General features: G+C 46.8%; 1 protein-coding gene across 3 annotated transcripts in view; it reads right to left on the bottom strand.

Annotated features, from left to right (window-relative positions):
- LOC146009438 (guanylate cyclase 2G-like) overlaps window positions 1-18,215 on the bottom strand; it is a 123,944-nt gene extending 105,729 nt beyond the window's left edge. For all 3 annotated transcript variants that reach the window (XR_014444671.1, XM_083149820.1, XM_083149821.1), the window contains exons 1-2: window positions 17,872-18,215; window positions 6,632-6,756 (exon numbers count right to left, since the gene is read on the bottom strand). Coding sequence is in view for 2 of the 3 variants with exons in the window: in XM_083149820.1 (XP_083005946.1) it covers window positions 6,632-6,756; window positions 17,872-18,184 (438 nt within the window). In the remaining variant the exon portion in view is untranslated. The remainder of the gene's footprint in view (window positions 1-6,631; window positions 6,757-17,871) is intronic.
- Between the last annotated feature and the right edge of the window lie 9,557 nt (window positions 18,216-27,772).

Genomic DNA, 27,772 nt, shown 5'->3' with positions numbered 1-27,772 from the left:
GCAGAGGGCAGTGGGGAAACCTGCAGTGCGGCAGCCAGGGCCGGATTTCCCACCTAGGGGCGGTACCTGCTTGTGGTGGTACAGGATCCCCCATTGTCACGGGGGTACGTGAAATGCGGGGGCCGCGGTGGTCCGCTGGGGGGTGGAATTGCCGGAAGGGGGTCTGGGGGGTCTGCAAATTGCGGGAGGGTGGGTGGTGTGTGGGGATCCGCGGTTAGCGGGAGGGGGCGGGGATCCGCAAATCGTGGGCGGGGGCGCGGGGGGGCTTGAATCGTGGGAAGGGGGGTCCGCAAATTGCGGGAGGGGGGTTGTCGGGGTTAGTGAATTGCGGGAGGGGGGGTTGCGGAGGTCCGTGAATTGCGGGAGGGGCGCGTGGGGTGCCGTGAGTCAAGGGGGGGTGGTGCGGGGGTCCGTGAATCACGGGAGGGGTCATGAATCGCAGGAGGCGGGGGTCGTGGGGGGGCTGCGAATCGCAGGAGGGGGGGTGTGGGGGGTTGCCGTGAATTGCATGAGGGGGGCGTGAATCAAGGGAGGATGGGCGCAGGGGGGTGGTGCGGGGGTCCGTGAATCGCGGGAGGGGGCATGAATCGCGGGAGGGGGGGTCGTGGGGGGTTCCGAATAGCAGGAAGGGGGGTATGGGGGGTGCCGTGAATTGCGTGAGGGGGGCATGAATCGCGGGAGGGGGGGTCCCCGAATGTGTGAATTACGGGGCGGTCGCAAATCGCGAGAGGTGCCGAGGGGGCCCGCAAATCGCTGGAGGGGGGCGCTACGGGGGGTTTCGTGAATCGCGGGAGGGGGGGTCGTGGGGGGTTGCGAATCGCAGGAAGGGGGGTGTGGGGGGTGCCGTGAATTGCGTGAGGGGGGCATGAATCGCGGGAGGTGGGGTCCCCGAATGTGTGAATTAGGGGGCGGTCGCAAATCGTGAGAAGTGCCGAGGGGGCCCGCAAATCGCGGGAGGGGGGCGCTAAGGGGGGTTCCGTGAATCGCGGGAGGGGGCGGCGCGAATTGCGGGAGGGGGGTCGCAAATCACAGTAGGGGGGGGGGTGCCGTGAATCGCGGGAGGGGGGGTCGCGGGGGGCCCTTTTAATGCCGGGAGGGGGGGGTCGCAGGGGTCCCGCGAATCGCGGGAGGGGAGGATGCAGGGGTCCTGCGAATCGCGGGAGGGGGCTCGCGGGAGGGAGGGGTCGCTGGGGTCCCGCGATTTGCGGGAGGGTCGCGGGGGTCCCGCGTTTCGCGGGAGGGGGTGGTCGCGGAGGTCCAGCGAATCGCGGGAGGGGGTGGTCGGGTCTGGGACGGATATTAGACAGCACTTACATCGACAGCCATTACATCAACACCATTAGTTCGAAAGCTCAATAGGTCGACATGGTTTTAGGTCGACGTAGCATTAGGTCGACATGTCATTATGTCGACAGCTCATTAGGTCGACAGCTCATTAGGTCGACAGCTCATTAGGTCGACATGTTTTTAGGTCGACACTGCCATTAGGTCGACAGAGTCTATGTCGACAGTCAAAAGGTCGACATGGGTTTTTTCACTGTTTTTTGGCCGAAATGTCGACACAGTCGACATGGACACAGTTTGAAGTGTACCGCAGCCGCTCGCTATGCTTCGGGCACGGTGCCTCGCTGCGCTCGGCACACTATTTTATTCTCCCACCACGCCCTAGTGGATAGTAGGGCATGAAATACCGCCTGTCGGCACATGTCGGCTCAATAAACAGTGAAAAAACCCATGTCGACCTTTTGACTGTCGACATAGACACTGTCGACCTAATGGCAGTGTCGACCTAAAAACATGTCAACCTAATGAGCTGTCGACCTAATGAGCTGTCGACATAATGACATGTCGACCTAATGGTATGTCGACCTAAAACCATGTCGACCTATTGAGGTGTCGAACTAATGGTGTCGATGTAATGGCTGTCGATGTAAGTGCTGTCTAACAATAGTCCGGATACCGGGGTGGTCGCGGGGGTCCCGCGAATCGCGGGAGGGTGGTCGCGGGGGTCCCGCGAATCGCGGGAGGGGGGGTTTGCGGGGGTCCCACGAATCACGGGAGGGGGGGTCGCGGGGGGGGTCCCGCAAATCGCGGGGGGGGGTCGCGGGGGGGGTCCCGCAAATCGCGGGGGGGGGGTCGCGGGGGGGGTCCCGCGAATCACGGGAGGGGGGGTCACGGGGGGTCCCGCGAATCGCGGGAGGGGGGGTCGCGGGGGGGTCCCGCAAATCGCGGGAGGGGGGGTCGCGGGGGGGTCCCGCAAATCGCGGGAGGGGGGGGTCGCGGGGGTCCCGCGATTCGCGGGAGGGGGGGTCGCGGGGGGGTCCCGCAAATCGCGGGAGAGGGGGGTCGCGGGGGGTCCCGCGAATCGCGGGAGGGGGGTCGCGGGGGTCCTGGCAGAGGGTAGGGATGTGCAGGAGTAATGGTGGATGGTGGCTGTGGAGTAATGGTGGATGGTGGGCGTGTACTGTAGCCCTGGCTGGGCGGGGGGAGGTGATGTCAAGGGGGTGGAACGTCAGACACATGAAAGTGAAACTGTTCTACACAGGAACGTTCTCCACAGGGGTTGAGTGACAGATCTGGCTAAATATATAAGAGATTATACAGAGGCTGACGCTCACATATATCATATTATACAGAGATTGACGCCCACACATAGTATATTATACAGAGGCTGACACCTACATATATTATATTATACAGAGGCTGACACCCACATTATATCATATTATACAGAGGCTGACACCCACATATATCATATTATACAGAGGCTGACACCTAAATATATTATATTATACAGAGGCTGATGCCCACATATATTATATATTACAGAGGCTGACGCCCACACATAGTATAATATACAGAGGCTGACACCTACATATATTATATTATACAGAGGCTGACGCCCACATATATTATATAATACAGAGGCTGACGCCCACACATAGTATATTATACAGAGGCTGACACCTACATATATTATATTATACAGAGGCTTACACCCACATATATCATATTATACAGAGGCTGACGCCTACATATATTATATTATACAGAGGCTGATGCCCACATATATTATATTATACAGAGGCTGACGCCCACATATATTATATTATACAGAGGCTGACGCCCACATATATTATATTATACAGAGGCTGACGCCCACATATATTATATTATACAGAGACTGACACCCACATATATCATATTATACAGAGGCTGACGCCTACATATATTATATTATACAGAGGCTGACGCCCACATATAGTATATTATACAGAGGTTGACACCTACATATATTATATTATACAGAGGCTGACGCCTACATATATTATATTATACAGAGGCTGACGCCCACATTATATCATATTATACAGAGGCTGACACCCACATATATCATATTATACAGAGGCTGAAGCCTACATATATTATATTATACAGAGGCTGATGCCCACATATATCATATTATACAGAGGCTGACGCCCACATATATCACATTATACAGAGGCTGATGCCCACACATATCATATTATTCAGAGGCTGACGCCCACATATATTATATTATACAGAGGCTGACGCCCACATGATATCATATTATACAGAGGCTGACACCCACATATATCATATTATACAGAGGCTGACGCCCACATATATTATATGATACAGAGGCTGACGCCCACATATATTATATTATACAGAGGCTGACTCCTACATATATTCTATTATACAGAGGCTGATGCCCACATATATTATATTATACAGAGGCTGAGGCCCACATATATTATATTATACAGAGGCTGACGCCCACATATATCATATTATACAGAGGCTGACGCCTACATATATTATATTATACAGAGGCTGACACCCACATATAGTATATTATACAGAGGCTGACACCTACATATATTATATTATGCAGAGGCTGATGCCAACATTATATCATATTATACAGAGGCTGACACCTACATATATTACATTATACAGAGGCTGATGCCCACATATATCATATTATACAGAGGCTGACGCCCACATATATCACATTATACAGAGGCTGACGCCCACATATATCATATTATTCAGAGGCTGACGCCCACATATATTATATTATACAAAAGCTGACGCCCACATGATATCATATTATACAGAGGCTGACACCCACATATATCATATTATACAGAGGCTGACGCCCACATATATTATATGATACAGAGGCTGACGCCCACATATATTATATTATACAGACGCTGACGCCCACAAATATTATATTATACAGAGGCTGACGCCCACAAATATTATCTTATACAGACGCTGACGCCCACATATACTATATTATACAGAGGCTGACACCCACATATATTATATTATACAGAGGCTGACGCCTACATATATTATATTATACAGAGGCTGACGCCCACATATATTATATTATACAGAGGCTGACGCCCACATATTGTATATTATACAGAGGCTGACGCCCACATATATTATATGATACAGAGGCTGACGCCCACATATATTATATTATACAGACGCTGACGCCCACAAATATTATATTATACAGAGGCTGACGCCCACAAATATTATCTTATACAGACGCTGACGCCCACATATACTATATTATACAGAGGCTGACACCCACATATATTATATTATACAGAGGCTGACGCCTACATATATTATATTATACAGAGGCTGACGCCCACATATATTATATTATACAGAGGCTGACGCCCACATATTGTATATTATACAGAGGCTGACACCCACATATATTATATTATACAGAGGCTGACTCCCACATATATTATATTATACAGAGGCTGGCGCCCACATATATCATATTATACAGAGGCTGACGCCTACATATATTATATTATACAGAGGCTGACGCCCAGATATATCATATTATATAGAGGCTGACGCCTACATATATTATATTATACAGAGGCTGACCCCCACATATATTATATTATACAGAGGCTGACGCCCACATATATTATATTATACAGAGGTTGACGCCCACATATATTATATTATACAGAGGCTGATGCCCACATATATTATATTATACAGAGGCTGACACCCACATATAGTATATTATACAGAGGCTGACGCCCACATATAGTATATTATACAGAGGCTGACGCCCAAACATAGTATATTATACAGAGGCTGACACCTACATATATTATATTATACAGAGGCTGATGCCCACATATATTATATTATACAGAGGCTGACACCCACATATAGTATATTATAAAGAGGCTGACGCCCAACTTCACTAAAAGCCACTTTCTGCGTCTATTAGTTATGAAAAATGCGATTAATGAAATCCGACTGGACCGTTCTGCTGCCTTTGACACTGTGGATTATCCTCTTCTCTTCCACACCTTCCTGAAAATTGGGCTCTCTCCTCCACTTCTGCCAAGCCCCTTCAAGAAAATCAACCCTGTCTTCCATCCACTACAGCAGGGGTGGGGAACCTCAGGCCCAGCGGCCGTATGCGGCCCTGTAGCCGGTCTGAGTGGCCCGCACACCCATCTGGCGGCTTTGCCAGGAGTCAAGTACAGGGGAATTCTCAAGAGAGGTCGGTAGTTCTCGTGGGATTTCTCTTAATCAACAGCAGCCGGAGACTGTCAGTCCTATTCAGCAGCAGCCACCGGAGCATGGGACGGCTGCAGCAGGACAATTTGTAAGAATTTTTTTTACATATGGCCCCCGAAGGATTTTTTCTCCATACAAACGGCCCTTGATGCAAAATACGTTCCCCACCCCTGCACTACAGAATCGTCTTCATACTCCTCACCCTCATATACAAGGCCCTCTCTAACTCCAAAGCTCCCTACATCTCCAACTTCATCTCACTACATACTCCCTCCCATCCTCTCCGGTCGGCCAATGACCATCGTCTCTCCTCTACCATGGTCACCATGAGCATATCTAAGATTTTGCCCGCACTGTTCCCATTTACTAGAATCAGCTCCCTCTCTTTATTAGACTCTCCCCAACCTTGCATGCTTTAAATGTTCACTGAAAACCCACCTGTTCATTAAAGCCTCCCTCCTGCATAACCTGCGTGTGTTTGTGCCGCTGCTCTGTTACTTATTGGTAAAAAATATTATTATAAGCTTTGAGGTGTTATTGATGTTTATAATATTGTAGGAACAAGAACAGGTGAATTACGTGGTCTTAGCCAATTTTATACATCTTGGGAAAAATTCAAAATGACAACAGTTGAGGGTGGTTTAACCGAAACCAAAACAAAGCCACAGTTTAGAGCCAAAACCACCACACGTGGTTCTGCGCACATCTCTAATATATACTCTATATACACAGTATATATGAATGATTTCAATCAAATGCCCCACACTAGGTGATATTATTCACAATGTTGACTAGAATGTACACTCAATATCTTTAACGATGCACGCTCCTGAGAGACGGCCCCTTCTCTTGGCTGAACATGCAGCATGGCCGTCACTCCCCCGCCGCCTTTCCGTTTTACCCCAGCATAGGCAAGTGTGTATGCACCTGCCATTACCAGAACCCAGGCATGTCCCCTCTGCCGCCGCCGCCAATTTTGACGTCGACAGAGAGTTGTTTAGTGTGTATGGGGCTAAAGACTCACCAGAAAACCACTGACTTCAAATTGTTGCACCATAATAAATACATAATCGCCCTCCGTCAGTCCCTGCTTTTCGGCTTCCAGCAGGATCTGTCTGGCATCTTCCGAGCTCGCTACTAATATAATAACTGGAAGAGAGGAGAATAACATCATCCTTTCACTCTTAACAATAGAGAAACTAACCCGCCATATCTATATATATGAGTACAGTATCTGGTCTTAGCCCGTGTGTGGAGAAGGCATCACTTTGACAACGCAAGTGCTTTAAAGGACCGGAAAATACCAACCAATTAGTTCCTAACTGTCCTATTACAGGTTGTTTGAAAAATGAAAGTTGGGAGCTGATTAATCTCTCTCCACTTCCTCTGACATTGTAATTGGTTGCTACGTTAGTATAATTATATATTTAGACTTTGGATTTTTGAGACCCAAGTGCGTGGTTTTGTTTTTTTGCCATTAAACTGTAATTGTTACACTCTTGACCATTCCTCTAGTCTACCTAGATCAGGCATGTCCAACCTGCGGCCCTCCAGATGTGCTAAAACTACACATCCCAGCATGCATTGCCATCATTCTAGCATTCCCTAATAGCCAAATTGTGGCAAGGCATACTGGGATGTGTAGTTTTAGCACATCTGGAGGGCCGCAGGTTGGACATGCCTGACCTAGATCATCAACCTCCTTGTGTGTCTACCCTGTTGCATACCTTTGTGTCATCTACAAAACAGGCATATTTTCCCTTCAATGCCATTTGCAATGTCAGCAATAAAGATATTAAAATGCACTGGTCCAAGTAATGATCCATGGTATACTCCACTGGTAACATTACCCTCCTGTGAATGCATTACATTTACTATAACTTTCTATTTTATCTTGAAACCAAGATCTTATCCATTCAACTGTCTTAAGGCCCCCATACACTATGCGATTTTGGGCCGATTTCATCCGATTTCGGCACTTTGTGCCGATAACCGGGTGAAATCGGCCCAAAATCGCAGGACTGTGACATCTGATCCGATCCGATGCGCGGTCCCGTGCGCATCGGATCGGATCAGGGAGGTCGGACGGTCAGTACATACGATCACGTCCGACCTCCACACCGCCCCCAGGTCAGCACTCAGTACCCCCGCTGCCCGCCCCACTGCTGCCCCTGATCACCACCGGCCCCCATGCCCCTCACCGCCCGCTGCAGCTCCCCGTACATGTGATAAATTGCAAGCGATTTATCACATGTAAAATTTGGCTCATCAAGTGCCAAATTGTATGTGAGCCTCCCGGGGAGCTGCCGGGCGGCTCACAGGAGTATTGGGTCTGACTTGTCCTAAGGACAAGTCGGCCTAATGTAGGGGGCCTTTAGTAGCAAATTCTATGCTTTTGAGTTGATTTAGCAGTCTGCGATGTGGGACAGTGTCAAAGCCTTAGATAAGCTATATCTACAGACCCTTGTTTATCTATTAGGTACTTGTGTAGTTTCACGGCGCCCGATATATTGGATGCGATATCGGCTGATATATCGGATGAGATATTGGTTGATATATCGGATGCGATATTGGTCGATATATCGATGCGATCCGAAGCGTTTTTTGACCTGTTCATAACCCCACTATCCACTACGCATGGAGTTGACTTCATATAGTGTGGAGAGTGCAGCGACCCACCGAGCCCGACGCGTGGCAAGCGGACGCGGATTACTGTGCTCGCCACACTATATAAAAACAACTCCATGCGTAGTGGATAGTGGGGTTATGAACAGGTCAAAAATCGCTTCGGATCGCATCGATATATCAGCCAATATCGCACCCGATATATCGGGCACTGTGAAACTACACAAGTACCATCTATTACTTTAGTCACCAAATCAAAAAGTCAATAGTGCTTGTTTGGCATGATCTCCCCCGAGTGAATCCATGCTGTTTGGAATCCTGTATATTGTTGTATTTGAGATTATCCACAACTCTTTGTTTTAAGAGTGTTTCCATCAATTTCCCTACTACTGATGTGTAGTTATTTGCCTCTACCTACCTTCCACTTTTGTGCAGTGGTACTACATTTACTTTTTTTCCCAGTCCTCTGGTATTACTCCTGTAGCTAGCGACTGGTTGAATAATTCTGTTTATGGTGCTACCAGCACCCCTTCAAGCTCTTTTAGTATCCTTGGATGTATCCCATCTGGCCCCATTGATTTATCCTCTTTTGGTTTTGATAGTTCTGTTTGGAAATTCTCCTCTGCAAATGTACTTATTTCATGTGTCTGAATATCCCTGCAACTTATCTGTGGCCCCTAACCCTTTTTTTTAGACGATCTGCTATTGCTTTGTCTCTTACAACAAGTCTCCCAGTCTCTGTGTTTAGTCTTATTATTTCACCTTTTGTTTTTCTCTTTTTCACTTATATACCTAAAAAAGTTTTGCCTGTTTTACTCAGTGACTGGGCCATTTTCTCCTCATCTTGTACCTTTTCACATCTGATTATCTTCTCATTCTGTCTAACAAGATACACCTCTTTATCTTCATTTGTTTGTGTCTAAGGACCTGGGACTAGGGGTAAATATTTGTTGATGGGTAGGGAACTGGCTGCGTAATAGAGATCAGAGAGTGGTTGTAAACGGAGCAGTATCAAATATGATACCAATACTAAGTGGAGAGCCACAGGGGTCGGTGCTAGAGCCTCTTTTATTTAACATACAGGTTGAGTATCCCTTATCCGAAATGCTTGGGACCACAAGCATTTTGATGGTCCCCCAGCATGCCCCGGCATGCCCCGGCATCCCCCAGCGTCCACGGCATCCTTCAGGACTTCTTTGACGGTCCCAGGGTGCATTGCACAAGTTTGCAGACACGCTGGTGACGTCACCGGCGCGCCCACGCAATGCACTCCTGGGACCACTGAATTGGCTGAAGAAGATCCTGAAGGCCGCCATGGACATTGGGGGACTTGGTAAGTATGAGAAAAAGGGGCAGAGAAAAAAAAATCAGAAATATTGTAAAAAAAACCCCACGTTTTTGGGAATATTTCAGGTAAGAGATCTCCGGAACGGAGACTCGACCTGTATTTATTAATGATATTGGGGTGGGTATACTCAGTAATGTCTCAATCTTCGCTGATGACACAAAACTATGCAGAGTAATTAGATCAACCAAGGATGTCTCCACGCTTTCGAGCTCTCTTAATGAACTAGATGAGTGGGCAAAAAAGTGGAAAATGAGGTTCAATGTGGATAAATGCAAGGTCATGCATCTTGCGAGACATAACCAGTGTGCTAGCTATAACCGCGGGGAGGCATTGGGTAATTCAATAAGGTGGTGTCGGCAGATGGAGATGTGGTGTCGTCAGACACAATAAATATATTTAAAATAAGGTTGGACAAACATCTATTGGTTAAAAAACATCCAGGGGTACAAACAATAATCATAATCTGTCTTTAAATATATCAGAATACTCTACGTATTGGTACCCTATCGATGGCAACACTATTCTACATTGGCCATAAACCATTGATGATTTGGAATTATCGATGGTCAATGGCCATCCCCATTACATGAAGCGGTTATTAAGGTAGGACAATTATGGTAGACAGGACCTCAAAAAAAAAATCTGTAAAACCACCTCCCACAGATGGAATTGTGTCAAACATAAGATATGATATATATATATATATATATATATATATATATATATATATATAGAATATTTGAAAGGAGGGCACTCACCAATTCGCAGTTAAAACTTCATATTTATTCAAACCTTTAAAATATTGAACATCAGGTTGTTGTCAACGTTTCGGTCCGCATTTCAGACCTTCTTCAAGACAGAACATGCAGCAAGAGATCTTACTCCAATAGAGACCTAATTGATACTGGTTCCATGGTGAACTTATATACCCACCCACTCAGGAAATGCCTTATTCTGACCAATGTGCAGTTATTTAACCTAATTAGGCTGAAATCTTTAGAAGCAAAAATTGCTCAACACAGATCCCCAATTCATATCCAATAGTTACATCTCCGAAAGTCACATCATTATATCTAAGCCTGTTAAGTAATAAACTGGCGTAGTTATATTAAATAGAATATACTGGCGTGCGTTCCAAATCAATGGAACGCACCGCCATTTTGTTTCCTTTATTTACAACAAACCACGTATAAGTATATTAATATCTCCATTCAGCCCCCACTCAAATAACAGGCGCTCCACTGTAGCTACTTACTAAATCCCTAACCCGCACCGATATGGGTATGGCGGTATCCCCGCACGTAAACTCCGATGATCGCGTCACCTACTACTGACGCGAGTCTATTCAGCGCCGGAAGCCGCCTGTACTTTGTGTACAGTGGTCTCCCGGCAACACAAGTCCCCGCACTTAGAGTCAAAACAGTCGCATCACACGGTGATGACGCGAGTATACTCGAGACCAGAAGCCGCCTGTACTTTGTGTACAGCGGTCTCCCGGTAGTATAATCGGTATTCACTTTCTACCCCCATAGTGTTAGTCAGTAACTAAGCGACGGGCTAATCCAGCCTTGTTGTATTCCGTCATCAAGGGGTGGCACCAGTTAATAAAGCGTTGCGTAGCAACAGTCGATACGCTGTTGTGAGAGGCTGGATCAAGTAGTAGTCCCTAATGTTGTAATAACGAAAAAATATATGTTTCAATCTTGTCAAAAATTTAGGACACTATAGTTTTAGTAATTTAAAGAGACATAATAATAGAGCGCAATAGATCTCATATGCTGTTGCTAATTTTGTTATCATAGCAAATATATACATAGTCTATTGGTGTTATTCTATGGAAAGGGTATATAGTTCACCATGGTCCCAGCTGCATATATACAAAACAGTTCAATAAAGACACACAATATACAAACATTACAAAAGACAAAAAGAGTCACCCCATGGGTATATTTACCCAGAGAATGAAAAATTTTTTTTTAATATTTAAGAGAGCAAAAAAAAAAAAACTTTGTTATTTAGCTCTCCCTGCTCCATTGTGTCCACCTACAAAAAAAGGGGGAAGGGGGGATCAATCAAGAAAAATTGTATTTTTTAGAAAAACTTTTTATATGGAGAATCCTTTTATGTCCACCATATACGGTATGTATGTCCCAAGCCACCAAATGTGGTGACTTCATTGTTGCACTTTAGACGCCATCCCAGTTCACAGGAATACACTGTAGGGCAAATGTTCATTGAGTCCCTTTGGTGAACATGTGTCAAGTCGCTGTATCCATTTTAGCTCTCTTTGTTTCAAGAGCTTCTCCCTATCACCCCCACGTCCTGGGGCAGGAATGTGGTCGATAATCATACTCTTCAGACTTGCCACTGAATGACCCTTTGCTAGAAAATGGCGGGCCACTGGCTTGTCTGAACATTTCTTCTCGAATGCCTCCCTAATTGACCGTCTGTGGTTGGCCATTCTTTCACGAAATGTCCTCGTTGTGAGACCAACGTAGTAGAACCCGCATGGGCATAATAAGAAGTATACAATGTATGTGGACTGGCAAGATACTCTATGTTGTATCGTTATCCTCTGGTTGGTATGTGGATGTGCAAATGATGATCCAACCATCATAGATCTGCACGTTATACAATCCGCACAACGGAAACACCCCTTCTTGCCAGTTTGAATCCAATTTTTTGTTGTTGTTTCTCGAGCCGGTATCATTGTGGGTCTCATCAACATCTGCTTGAGGTTTGGACCTCTTTTATATGAGATCATAGGTGGTACCTTGCTGATAGCACCCAAAGATGGATCCCTTGTAATGATAGGCCACGATTTCTGAATTGATTTCTTTAACCTATGCGAGGCTGTATTATAGGTAGTAGAATAAATCATTCTCCTCTCATCAAAGGGAGCTTTCTTAGTGTTCTCATGAAATCTCTCTCTGGCTTTGTTCAAGCACCGGTCCACTATCTCTTGTTTATAGCCTCGGGCCAAAAATCTATTGGTCATCTCCATTATTTGATCTTCTGCTGTCTCTGGATCTGAATTGTTGCGGAGTACCCGAAGGTATTGCGAAATTGGCAGCCCCTCTTTCAATTTCTCAGAGTGGTGACTAGTGGCATATAGCAGTACATTGCGGTCTGTGTCCTTGCGATAGAGCTTGTATCCTAGACCATCCATTTGCTTATATATTGTGACATCAAGAAAGTTTAATTCTTTCATATCAATATGTGATGTGAATCTGATTGGGGAGTCCAGTAGGTTGATACTGGATCATCTCGTTTAGCTCCACCAGAGTACCCACCCACACAATAAAAACGTCGTCAATATATCTCATATAGCTAGCTATCTGAGTGTGGTATCGAGACAGTATGAATTCATGCTCATATCGGTGCATATACAAATTTGCATATGCCGGCGCGAGATTGGACCCCATGGCCGTCCCACGGTTCTGATAGTAGTAACCTCCTCCATAACCAAAATGGTTCTTGGTCAACACCAATGTAGCCAGTTCTAACAGGAACTCTACCGGGGGGCGGCCAGGGGGATCCTCACTCAACGCTTCCCTTAAGGATGATAAACCCCCTTCATGGGGGATTACGGTGTACAAAGAGGACACATCCAATGACACCAAAATTGCTTCCTCAGGTACCGGGCCTAATGCTTTAATTTTTTGAAGAAAGTCAGGGGTATCCTGCACATAGCTCCCCATCTTCCTCACACAAGGCTGTAAAAAGGTGTCTACAAACACTGCCAAAGGTTGCAGAACTGAGCCGATGGCCGATATTATAGGACGCCCCGGAGGTGCACTTAAAGATTTGTGCACCTTCGGGAGCGTGTACAATATCGGACATATTGGTGCATCCACTGTGAGGTATTTATAGGTTTTTTCATCAATCCACCTGTTGTTTAGAGCGCTATTTAGTCTACTGTCAACCAGTCTTTTAACCTCATACATCGGGTTTGTCCCTACTTTGGTATACGTGTCAAGATCAGATAGTTGAGACATCACCTCCTTATTGTAGGCGGTCCAGTCCTGTACTACGACTGAACCGCCCTTATCCGCTTGACGGATAACTATTTGATCATTCTTTTTAAGATTATTTAGGGCCTCCCTCTGTACTTTAGAGAGGTTATCAAATGTTTTTTTATTTTTTTATTTTTTTCCCCCTCCATCCTCTCGCATGTCACATTCCATCTGTCTCAGAAAGGTCTTAATACTAGGATTTTGGGAGGGGGGATCGAACTTACTTGGTCTAGAGAGTACTGGCATAATTTCTTTACTGGTCTCAGAGTCACTAAAAAATTCTCTAAGCCTGAGCTTCCTGCCAAACTTAAAGTTGTCAACAGTCCAGTCAAAATAGTCAAATTTAACCGTCGGCACAAATGAAAGGCCCAGGCCTAGAACTTCCAATTCAGCTGTACTTAATATGTGGCTAGATAAATTGAATACAATTTCAGGTTCCTGAACCTGAAATTGTATTCAATTTATCTAGCCACATATTAAGTACAGCTGAATTGGAAGTTCTAGGCCTGGGCCTTTCATTTGTGCCGACGGTTAAATTTGACTATTTTGACTGGACTGTTGACAACTTTAAGTTTGGCAGGAAGCTCAGGCTTAGAGAATTTTTTAGTGACTCTGAGACCAGTAAAGAAATTATGCCAGTACTCTCTAGACCAAGTAAGTTCGATCCCCCCTCCCAAAATCCTAGTATTAAGACCTTTCTGAGACAGATGGAATGTGACATGCGAGAGGATGGAGGGGGAAAAAAATTAAAAAATAAAAAAACATTTGATAACCTCTCTAAAGTACAGAGGGAGGCCCTAAATAATCTTAAAAAGAATGATCAAATAGTTATCCGTCAAGCGGATAAGGGCGGTTCAGTCGTAGTACAGGACTGGACCGCCTACAATAAGGAGGTGATGTCTCAACTATCTGATCTTGACACGTATACCAAAGTAGGGACAAACCCGATGTATGAGGTTAAAAGACTGGTTGACAGTAGACTAAATAGCGCTCTAAACAACAGGTGGATTGATGAAAAAACCTATAAATACCTCACAGTGGATGCACCAATATGTCCGATATTGTACACGCTCCCGAAGGTGCACAAATCTTTAAGTGCACCTCCGGGGCGTCCTATAATATCGGCCATCGGCTCAGTTCTGCAACCTTTGGCAGTGTTTGTAGACACCTTTTTACAGCCTTGTGTGAGGAAGATGGGGAGCTATGTGCAGGATACCCCTGACTTTCTTCAAAAAATTAAAGCATTAGGCCCGGTACCTGAGGAAGCAATTTTGGTGTCATTGGATGTGTCCTCTTTGTACACCGTAATCCCCCATGAAGGGGGTTTATCATCCTTAAGGGAAGCGTTGAGTGAGGATCCCCCTGGCCGCCCCCCGGTAGAGTTCCTGTTAGAACTGGCTACATTGGTGTTGACCAAGAACCATTTTGGTTATGGAGGAGGTTACTACTATCAGAACCGTGGGACGGCCATGGGGTCCAATCTCGCGCCGGCATATGCAAATTTGTATATGCACCGATATGAGCATGAATTCATACTGTCTCGATACCACACTCAGATAGCTAGCTATATGAGATATATTGACGACGTTTTTATTGTGTGGGTGGGTACTCTGGTGGAGCTAAACGAGATGATCCAGTATCTCAACCTACTGGACTCCCCAATCAGATTCACATCACATATTGATATGAAAGAATTAAACTTTCTTGATGTCACAATATATAAGCAAATGGATGGTCTAGGATACAAGCTCTATCGCAAGGACACAGACCGCAATGTACTGCTATATGCCACTAGTCACCACTCTGAGAAATTGAAAGAGGGGCTGCCAATTTCGCAATACCTTCGGGTACTCCGCAACAATTCAGATCCAGAGACAGCAGAAGATCAAATAATGGAGATGACCAATAGATTTTTGGCCCGAGGCTATAAACAAGAGATAGTGGACCGGTGCTTGAACAAAGCCAGAGAGAGATTTCATGAGAACACTAAGAAAGCTCCCTTTGATGAGAGGAGAATGATTTATTCTACTACCTATAATACAGCCTCGCATAGGTTAAAGAAATCAATTCAGAAATCGTGGCCTATCATTACAAGGGATCCATCTTTGGGTGCTATCAGCAAGGTACCACCTATGATCTCATATAAAAGAGGTCCAAACCTCAAGCAGATGTTGATGAGACCCACAATGATACCGGCTCGAGAAACAACAACAAAAAATTGGATTCAAACTGGCAAGAAGGGGTGTTTCCGTTGTGCGGATTGTATAACGTGCAGATCTATGATGGTTGGATCATTATTTGCACATCCACATACCAACCAGAGGATAACGATACAACATAGAGTATCTTGCCAGTCCACATACATTGTATACTTCTTATTATGCCCATGCGGGTTCTACTACGTTGGTCTCACAACGAGGACATTTCGTGAAAGAATGGCCAACCACAGACGGTCAATTAGGGAGGCATTCGAGAAGAAATGTTCAGACAAGCCAGTGGCCCGCCATTTTCTAGCAAAGGGTCATTCAGTGGCAAGTCTGAAGAGTATGATTATCGACCACATTCCTGCCCCAGGACGTGGGGGTGATAGGGAGAAGCTCTTGAAACAAAGAGAGCTAAAATGGATACAGCGACTTGACACATGTTCACCAAAGGGACTCAATGAACATTTGCCCTACAGTGTATTCCTGTGAACTGGGATGGCGTCTAAAGTGCAACAATGAAGTCACCACATTTGGTGGCTTGGGACATACATACCGTATATGGTGGACATAAAAGGATTCTCCATATAAAAAGTTTTTCTAAAAAATACAATTTTTCTTGATTGATCCCCCCTTCCCCCTTTTTTTGTAGGTGGACACAATGGAGCAGGGAGAGCTAAATAACAAAGTTTTTTTTTTTTTTGCTCTCTTAAATATTAAAAAAAAAATTTTCATTCTCTGGGTAAATATACCCATGGGGTGACTCTTTTTGTCTTTTGTAATGTTTGTATATTGTGTGTCTTTATTGAACTGTTTTGTATATATGCAGCTGGGACCATGGTGAACTATATACCCTTTCCATAGAATAACACCAATAGACTATGTATATATTTGCTATGATAACAAAATTAGCAACAGCATATGAGATCTATTGCGCTCTATTATTATGTCTCTTTAAATTACTAAAACTATAGTGTCCTAAATTTTTGACAAGATTGAAACATATATTTTTTCGTTATTACAACATTAGGGACTACTACTTGATCCAGCCTCTCACAACAGCGTATCGACTGTTGCTACGCAACGCTTTATTAACTGGTGCCACCCCTTGATGACGGAATACAACAAGGCTGGATTAGCCCGTCGCTTAGTTACTGACTAACACTATGGGGGTAGAAAGTGAATACCGATTATACTACCGGGAGACCGCTGTACACAAAGTACAGGCGGCTTCTGGTCTCGAGTATACTCGCGTCATCACCGTGTGATGCGACTGTTTTGACTCTAAGTGCGGGGACTTGTGTTGCCGGGAGACCACTGTACACAAAGTACAGGCGGCTTCCGGCGCTGAATAGACTCGCGTCAGTAGTAGGTGACGCGATCATCGGAGTTTACGTGCGGGGATACCGCCATACCCATATCGGTGCGGGTTAAGGATTTAGTAAGTAGCTACAGTGGAGCGCCTGTTATTTGAGTGGGGGCTGAATGGAGATATTAATATACTTATACGTGGTTTGTTGTAAATAAAGGAAACAAAATGGCGGTGCGTTCCATTGATTTGGAACGCACGCCAGTATATTCTATTTGATATAACTACGCCAGTTTATTACTTAACAGGCTTAGATATAATGATGTGACTTTCGGAGATGTAACTATTGGATATGAATTGGGGATCTGTGTTGAGCAATTTTTGCTTCTAAAGATTTCAGCCTAATTAGGTTAAATAACTGCACATTGGTCAGAATAAGGCATTTCCTGAGTGGGTGGGTATATAAGTTCACCATGGAACCAGTATCAATTAGGTCTCTATTGGAGTAAGATCTCTTGCTGCATGTTCTGTCTTGAAGAAGGTCTGAAATGCGGACCGAAACGTTGACAACAACCTGATGTTCAATATTTTAAAGGTTTGAATAAATATGAAGTTTTAACTGCGAATTGGTGAGTGCCCTCCTTTCAAATATTCTATGTGATGGTCGAGTGCCTTGGAGTGAGCACTACCTGGATGAACTATTATCTGGAGTGCGGATTTCTATGTATATATATATATATATATATATATATATATGGGCAATACCTCGGGCAGCTGACGCGACTAGGAGGAGGTTCTCACGGAGATTTCCCGGTTTGCCTGGTTCGTACTTTATCTTTGCCGTGACTGTAAAGTTGGCGGTTAATTGGTTTTCCAGCAGCGTCCACAGTTCATCGATTTTGTCCCAAGTTGACCCCTCAGCTGAACCCCCAAACAGAGCTATGTAGTTCCACATAAAATAATTCAGGGTCTTCTCCACGGCGTCCAATATGCACTGGAGGGGTGACACCATTTTCACATACGTGTCATATATTTGCGTGTTGTCCAACTTTGGAGTCTGACTGACAAAGCCAAACATTGGAACGTTCCAATAAGATGCCAACAATCCAGTGACCTGGTGAGATAACAGCATATAATCAAAATAAGGGGGTATAATGTATGGTGCAGGCAAACTTTATCATAAATGACATTAACAATTCTACAATTGATGCAAAAAATTACACTTTAGGTTCACTAGAGCACAAATTGTACTCGCCAAGATGGCACCTCAATTGTACTCGTCAAGATGGCACCTCACATGGTTTTGTGGACACAGCTGTTAAAATGAAAGAATCCTCACTCTGCTGCTTCCAGACATCTTGGCCAATGTGATTCTTGGACCATACGTATGCGAGAATAACAAACGGGAATGGGAACCCTGAGCTTCCTATTGGGGTAAACGGAATCGATGGAAGAAGATATTTTCCTTTCCGTAGTCTCCTTTTGTAATGGATAGATCTTATTCTTTAGCTTGAATTCTTCAATATGGTTCACCTCAAAAAAAAAAAGAAAATCTAATGGTGCAGATTTTCCTGGATACTTAGCACACACACGACATCAAATAACATGAAAGTGGGGGTACTTGTACCATGTGTGGGCCTCTCCTTTAGGCCAAGAAATCAAGCATAGGTCTGGGGTCACTTAGTAGATTCAGGAAATTATTTCCCTTTTAGGTCCTGTTCTTCCCAGTTTCCTCAGAGATATATAAGGGAAACACTCATAGCGTAATCAACCAATTTATTAATAAAAACACACAATATAAAATATAAGAACAAACAAAGCGTGGTACCGTGTCTGGCCTTTCACCAAAGGCCGGTTTAGGAGCATATGGGGGGGTCAGATCGATGTAACAACCCAGGTGGACCCCTGCATAGGTTCTCCAAAAGCTGATCCCGGTGTGTAGGTTTCCAGACAGGTTCCCAGGTGCCTCAAAAACCACCAACGCGTTTCGACTGTAAGTCTCAGGGAAGACACCCTGAGGAAGACTTCTTACAGTCGAAACGCGTTGGTGGTTTTTGAGGCACCTGGGAACCTGTCTGAAAACCTACACACCGGGATCAGCTTTTGGAGAACCTATGCAGGGGTCCACCCGGGTTGTTACATCTGACCCCCCCATATGCTCCTAAACCGGCCTTTGGTGAAAGGCCAGACACGGTACCAGGCTTTGTTTGTTCTTATATTTTATATTGTGTGTTTTTATTAATAAATTGGTTGATTACGATATGAGTGTTTCTGCACCATTAGATTTTCTTCTTTTTTTTTTTAGGTGAACCATATTGAAGAATTCAAGCTACAGAATAAGACTTATCCATTACAAAAGGAGACTACGGAAAGGAAAATATCTTCTTCCATCGATTCCGTTTACCCCAATAGGAAGCGCAGGGTTCCCATTCCCGTTTGTTCTTCTAGCGTATATCTTCTAGTAGGTGGTACTACTGGGTGCCCGGCAGCATCTTAGTGGAAGCGCAGACTATTTTCTTTTTTCTTTTTCATACCCTATGCGACTTTTGTTTGCCGGGATATGTAAAGGTCCATGTGTAAGTAGATTGTCATACCCTGCCTGATCTGACAGATAATATTACATTTCACATACTGGCTATTCCACCTGAGATGTCATGTTGCTTTTCTATCACTAGAAATTGTTCTTGGCCACAATGGAGGACACAGGGAAAATATGTATCAGGTCATTTATATTTGAAATAAATGACAGGCGCATCCTCTTAAGGATGTTGCATAAAAATTCTCTTTGCTACAAGACCTAGAACTAGTTACAGAGAACTATTAGTAGGGAAAATATGAGAAACTAAAATATATAGAATAGCAATGCACAGTATATATATGCCAATTTTGCCTAGTGAACAAAAAATAATAGATTTCTTGGTACTTGTGTCGTTTCACGGCGCCGCCGCGCGCACACTCTGTCTCTGAAAAGGCAGCTTGCCAGAAGCTCTGTTTAACTGTGCGTGTGCCGCTCTAGCTCTGCCTGACTGTGCTCGTGCCGCTCTAGCTGTAAGCTACGTATTGACAGCTACGTCAACAGCGTAGCGCCGGGCAACAGCAGCAGCGGTACGCGTCCTACGACCTTTTCATACCCCCACTATCCACGTTGGCGTGGAGTTGAAAATAGAAAGTGTGGCAAAACCCGAAGCGTGGCGAGCCCCGCGAGGGGACGCGGACACCTGTGAAGCCCGCGAGGGGACACCACACTTTCTATTCTCAACTCCACGCCGACGTGGTTAGTGGGGGTATGAAAAGGTCATAGGACGCGTACCGCTGCTGCTGTTGCCCGTAGGGCTGCGCTGAGAACAACTAGAGCGGCACGGGCACACGCTACGCTGGTAACGTAGCTCTGAGAACAGCTAGAGCGGCACGCGCCCAGAGTCTGGCAGGCTGCCAAGTTTCAAACAGACTTTGCGCGTGGCAGTGCCGTGAAACTACACAAGTACCGATTTCTTCTGGAGAAAGCAAAAACAGTTCACAGAAACACGTAAAAAAAAACATCCATCGGCTCCTGTGGCTACTGACAAGGTTCAATACCATATACTATCTGCAAGAGGTCTACGAACGGAAGCGCTGATCAATGACTTATATCCTTAAACAATGTTCACTTACCAGAGGTACTGCACTACAATACACCAGCTTATGGAAGTTCCCTTATATTATTTCAGTAAATTCTAATTTCTCCCTATGGAGTCTAAACGAGATTCCAGCTGCCTCAGAAGCCCCACTTGTTTGCCCAATACTCAGATGGTCTGAACTACTTTATTCCTATGGAGGCATTTTATACAGGTGAGGGATCTTATGATCCCTCTCCCACAGCACCTGTCCTGCTCTGGTACCTGACACTGGGCAATGTCAGATTCTTGGGAGGAGACTTTCCACAATGTTATTAAATTGTCAGATAAAACATTTATTTTTGACGCAATGAGGAGTGAAACTTATCGGGTCAGAATTGCAGATTTTCATAAATCGGCCCTTTAATACGCAATACTCATATCACAGATGGTTCATCCCGCCGCTGCGCCAGAGCGTTCCATCTCGGCCCGAGCCAGGGACATGTGACCATCTTACATGCACGTGTGCCCCATTGCCGCAAATTAGGTGCGCGAGCATCTCATCCGCACGCGCGTCCCATTCTCAGCAAACAGCGCGACAAGAAGGAACGCTCTGGAACGCCAACGGGATGAACAACCACGACTCCATCTGTATATACTACAAATGGGTTTGGGTTATTGGGTTGGCAGTGTCTAGGCCGACCTCAATAGTTCAACATGCGTAAGGTTGACACAAGGAAAAGCTTGACATGAAAATGGTCATCACAGGAAAAGGTTGACACGCGGGTTTTTAGGGTGTCAATATTTACCTTGTAGCACATAGACCCTCAGTCAGGGTACCCTGTCCCCTCTCATGGCCCATTCCGCTTGCCAATCAGTGTACACTGCTGGTAAAGTACGAAAAAGTGAAAAAAAGTCTTGAAAAAGTCATGTTGACCGTATGCTATGTCGACCATCCATTATGTGATCAGCTGACTATGTCGACCTATTGACAATGTCGACCTAATGCATGTCGACCAACAGTGGTCAAACTATTGACCTAATTTCTGGATCCGGCCCCAAATTGGCGAGAGGTTCTCCAGCGAACCAGCGAATAGACTGCTAAATGCCGACACACAGATAAAGTAATACTCGCCGACATTTCTAATCATATAAACATAACAGTTCGCTCTGACCTATATAAAATAATTGCAGTGCATAAAAGACAATCCTACCTCAGAGGCTTCCGGGCAAACCGGCCCAAAGAGGGCAGAGACGTGGTGGTCCTCAAACTGGCCGATGAAGGCGTTCAGCGACACTTTAGCGCTGCAGCCGCAGTCGGCATACACAAACTCCAAAGTCCTGTTACCCAGGAGCGCAGGATCCCATTCCAGGTTTACCTTATCAATTGCCAACTGGATGGCAGAGCCCAGCCGCTGGGCACTGAATGGGTAGGAGAAGTTCCAGGGGGCCTGGAATCCAAGAAATATCTTGGAAGAATCCATTCCCCTGGTGGAATTAACACTACTTATAAACTGTGGTTGTGCTGTGAAGATCTGGGCGCAGACTGTGCCCAGGAGCAGCCACATTGCAGCGTCTGAGAGATCAGACAAACAGGTGCTGATCTGTCCAAGGCGTGATCTCCAGCTGCCAGTCCAGGGAAGACTGCGCTGCTGCTGGCCGAGAGGTACTTATACCTGTCCCTGAGTGGTGTCTGCAATTCTCCAGTGCCTTCCACATGTCTCCTATTAAACAGTCCTAATTAACAGAAATGTCCCCAGTCACCGTCTCCCACTGGCCCTTATTACTGTAACCCTCCAACTGCCGCAGATTCTAATCTAGCAATGGTCCCTGTGTTTAACCCTTTACTGTGTCTTTTGTGCAGGTTTGTTCTGTGCAGACTTTTCTTTTTTTTTATTAATAAAAGCATTGTTGGACCATGTTATGGAGCATCCAACTTAAAGTGGTAGAAAATAATAATAATAATATTTGAGCCCATACTGTATATTTTATACCGTACATGCACAATAATGTTCACTACAATATGGACTAAGGGGGTTATTCTGGTTGATTTGCTTGGATGCGAATGGCGGTACTCTGGCCGACACAAGACGCGTTCCTTTGCACTGGCTGCGAATAGATGTTTTACGTAATCATCCATTCCCAGCATGCAGGGGAACACCCGCAACATTCGATGGTCGGCGACCATCGAATGATGTGGAACGTGCACGCATATGTAAGCAGTGTTTCAAGTAAGGGGGTACGGCGTGGTACGGAGTACCTGTAAGAAATATGTTGCAGGTACGCAGTACCACTTACCCCCTGACCCACTGTCAATTCTATTTTTATTTTAAGTCTAAATATAATGCATCCGCAGCCCGCCCACCCAGTGTTATGATTGGTGCTGTATGCAGCTACCGGCTACTGCCGACAGCATGAAGAGCAGGCTCCACTATTGTAAGCACAAGCTGCCCGGCTCTCCCCCAACCAAGAGCCAACCCACCCCCAGTCATTCCCTGTTTCTCATTCCCTGTCTCCTGATGCCACGCCTCTGATGTCATTTAGTCACCTCTAGCTTTTTGTGACCACGCCCCCTCAGACACATGGTCACGCCCATTTTTGGTGGAGGCTATCAGTACCACCAAGAATTTTTTTTTACTTGCACCACTGTATGTAAGGGTGCTCTGAGGCAGGTTGTGTTTGAAAAATGTCTTTGTCGGACAACAATGATAAAAGACCATTCCACCGGAGACCCCTGACACCAAACCAATGGACTGCCCTTGCCCCTAGCTCTGCCCGGGCCCTGACAGCTAACTGATGCTTGGATGCCCAGAAAATGAAGGAATGCCCGACGAACCAGACAGTGGGGGGAAGGGCTGAAAAAGAAAACCCTAACCTGTTAGCATTCAAACTTAAACTGTACGATGCACAACTTAGGGTAAAGCAGCCCATACACGCTGCTTTATGGGCGTGCTTTCCGTGCTGTACTAGCACGGATCAAATCGCATTGCATTGCATGTGCACACGTTGTGCATGCAATGCAATGCGATTTGATGAGAACTAGGTACAAAACGTATGTGCAAGCACATACTTTTTGTACTGTGCGATGAGGTGCGCGGGAGGGCGCACCTCAAAGCACACATCGGGTCATCTCTCATAGCAGCGTGTATGGGCTGCTTTAGACAGATAATTGCACAACATTAATTAGTACACTAGAATCCAAGTGAAGGGGAAAACCTTAAAAAACCTCCGGTGGACTTGAGGGGGGAAGCCAATTGTAATCAGCCCACTATCGGAGGAAAAAGTAAAAAATTCCCTTCACACCCTCGATTTCGTAACGCTGCCATTACAAAACCGAGTGTAAACATAGTTTTTGGATCCTGCGCAACAGGCGCGTGCTAAACCTTATCTAAACGAATATAAGATTTATAAGCGGAGGACTTCCAGCGGCCGAGTTCTTGTATGGCATTCACTGGAAGACCCTCCGCTGCTGCGTTGGTGGCCGCACCAATACGGAACGAATGCGTCCCGTAGTCGGCGACCTCCAAACCCAACGCAGCCACACAGCGCTTAAACACTGCAGTGAATGGGAAGCGCGTCAAAGGTGATGCATCTGCATGCGCAAGGAACTGCGCCGGAGGGGTCGGCCTCAGAGGCAGGTATGCCACGGCCAGACGCACGGAGCATATTTCCCCTTCCGGCTGGGACTTCAGGGTGACCCAGCGGCCTCTGCCCAACTGATCGGTCTTGGACCGGCGGATCTTGCAAAGGACTAAACCTTCCTGGAAGACCATGTCTTCATACCGCAAACCGGAATCAGTGGCACTCTTATTGGCCGCTACAAGTTCGCTCACCCTAAAAGCCCCAAAAAACGCAAATGAGATCGCCACTCGAAAGAGCGACGCCTCCTCTGCGCTTTCAGCCATGCCCTGCACACAGGTAATTAACTTGCGGAGCATCAGCAGATCAATCGGCTTGCGCAAATCTGCTGCTACCGGGCGTTCTTTCGCCCACCCACGCAAGGCCTTTGTCAATACAAAGGACTTGGTGGGATCACGCGCCCCACGTAGCCTGGCGTGGAAGGATATCCCTGCTAGCGCTGCCGACATGGCGGACTTTGACCGGCCCGAGTTGTAATGCCCCCACACGAACGCCAGCAAATGGTCATCGACCAACTTACCGCTGCTCGCCGGGGACTCCTGAAAGGCCTCCCAGTCCTGTTGTGCCGCAGCGTAAGCCCTACGGGTGGAAGGGGCCAGGGATCGCAATGCTAGCCCCATCATGTCTGCTCTACAATCTGCCACACAGAACATGGACAAGGGGTGACGCGTCAGGAGCCAACTCACAAAATTTCGCGAAATTGAACCGCGACAGTGCATCAGCTATGCCGTTTTCTACCCCCGGAACGTGCCGCGCCATGAAATGGATGTTATGCTGCAGGCAGTGTAAAACTAAATGCCACATCAGACGTAGGGCCTGAGGTGAAGAGGTGCGCTGGTTGTTAATGGCGTGTACCACGCCCAGGTTATCGCACCAGAACACCATTGTCTGGTTCGCTAACCTCTGAGCCCATAACCCCACTGCCACAATTATGGGAAAGAGTTCCAACAACAATAAGTTGGCAGTAAAACCTCTGTCTACCCATGACTGGGGCCATGGAGCAGCGCACCACTCCCCTTGGAAAAATGCCCCGAAACCTGTGGAACCAGCAGCGTCTGTAAATAGCTGAAACCTCGCATTAGGCGCAGGTTCAGAGGGCCAGAGCAACTCCCGGTTGAAGTTTACCAGGAATGCTGCCCAGACGACCATGTCGTCCCTGATTTCCCGTGACAACCTGACCATGTGATGGGGGTCCGGTGTCCCTGGGGTAGCCCACTCCAACTTGCTGCAAAACACCCTGCCCATTGGTATCACCCTGCATGCGAAGTTCAGCGAACCCAGTAAGGACTGGACCTGCCGAAGTTGGGCCTTCATTCCCTTATGAGCCCCAGCAACTTGCTGACTTTGTCCGCCGGAAGGCGACAGCAGCCTGCAGCAGTGTCGATCTCAATGCCGAGATACGATATTACACATGTGGGCCCCTCGGCCTTGTCATCGGCGATGGGCACCCCGAGGGTTCAAAAAGCCTGGATCGCCGTGGACAATACGAAAGCGCAGGTGTCTCTGTCTCCGGGTCCCACAAAGAGAAAGTCGTCCAGGTAATGTGCCACTCCAGGGCACCCTGAGGCTTCCTGGACGCACCAATGGAGGAAAGTGCTGAACTTCTCAAAGTACGAGCAAGAAACGGAGCAACCCATGGGCAAACACTTGTCGAGGAAAATCCCACCGTTCAAGCGGAAACCCATAAATCTGAAAGATTTAGGGTGTAACGGGAGCAGGCGGAAAGCGGACTCAATGTCCAACTTTGCCATCAGGGCGTCCCTGCCAAATCCCCGCACCAATGTAACCACCTCGTCAAAAAGTTAGTAACGAACACTGCACACCTCATCAGGAATAGCATCGTTAATGGATGCCCCGTGAGGGTGAGACAGATGCTGGATGAGCCTGTATTTACTTGGAGCTTTCTTGGGCACCACGCCTAACGGCGAGAAGCACAAGTTGCTCAATGGCTCGGAGGCGAATGGGCCAACCATTCTGCCCAACGCCACTTCAGCCTGCACCTTCTGTCTCACCACCTCGGGAAATTCCACCGCTGATTTTAGATTCCTGTGGTACACCACAATAACATCATCTGAAATTGGCAAACTAAAGCCATAACGAAAACCTTGTAATAAAAACAAAGCGTCCTCCCTATTGGGATAGGATCGCAAACGCAGTTCCAACTCGTCTAAGACTATGGGGGAGGGGGCCTTACTTAGTGCCAGCATTGTGCTCGCCACCCGTGCCTGACTTACAGGACTTGAGGGGTGGAAAGAGGGGGCGTAGGCGGCAGCGGGGAGCAGCTGAGAGATGGATGGGGGTGGCAGCGGGCACAGCTGAGACAGGGGGAGGAACAGGAGGCCGTTGCCCTCAGCACCACTTAGAGCAGCCAGACACCCAGAGATCCCGCTGCTGCCGCTCTCCGCCTGTAAAGTTCCGCAGCCGGGCAGGGGAGCAGCAGGGCCGGATTTAAGTGTCAGACCGCCCCTAGGCACCACATCCCCCCCATACATATACACACTAAAAAGATGCACAGCAAAAATTTACACATTTTACATGCTTTTTACCAGGGGATTACATGCCTATTGCCAGGGGGCTTCCGTGCTTGCTGCCATGAGAGGGGGGGTTTATATGCTCCTTGCCACGGGGGTTACGTGCTCGTTGCTGCAGGGGATTACTTGTTCCCAAGGGGGGATCAGCACTGCGCAGAGGATCGAAGAGAGCAGGCAACGCGCCAGGGATCGGTGTAGGCCGGCAGTGGTGCTGCTGCTGCAGCGCATAAGTATTGTAGTTGTCTGTCTGCCCTGAAGTCTAGGGCAGACAGACAACTTCAATACTTGTATTCGCTGCATTGCACAGCAGCTATACAGGTTTGTGAAATGGACAAAGGCTTGGAGGAGGACGGGGAGGACGCTTCTGCAGAGAAGTAAAATTTAAGCTAACTTAATCTTCAGAAATAGACCATGCAGCCCCGTCTGTCTCTCCCTCGGTCCACCCCTAACCTTTAGTTTGATGGCTGTAGCGGAGCTGGCTTTGGGACTTTAAAATACCAGTGGCGTTGTTGTTGATATGGCTCAGGCTGCCTGGCAACTTCCTCCTTTTGGTGCGGCAGCAGTACCTTGCTCTGCGGCGCACGTCCCCCTCACGGTCCCCCAACATCCCTCGCCGTCTCCCATGCCTCTTGTCACTGGCACAACTTGTGGGGACCGGCAGCTGCGGAGAACACTGAAAGGTGAAGCCGGTGAGGTCACTGTCATCAGCGGGGGGGCGTCCTGCCGCCCCCAGCAGATGACATCCGGCCCTGGGGAGCGGGCGAGCAGGGTGGGGGAGCCGGTGGCACACTTTGTGGTGCATGGCTCCGGCGCCATTTGATCTCTCTGCGCCCGGAGCTTGTGCTCCGCCCTCCCTACGCCCCTGCATCTTGGCGGCGGTAAAGAACGGTCCTTGTTTAAATG

This window comes from Crinia signifera, chromosome 6 (genome assembly GCF_055691185.1).
Source record: "Crinia signifera chromosome 6, ASM5569118v1, whole genome shotgun sequence".
Taxonomy (NCBI): domain Eukaryota; kingdom Metazoa; phylum Chordata; class Amphibia; order Anura; family Myobatrachidae; genus Crinia; species Crinia signifera.
The sequence above is the reverse complement of the archived record's forward strand: the minus strand, read 5'-3'. Positions and strand labels throughout refer to the sequence as shown.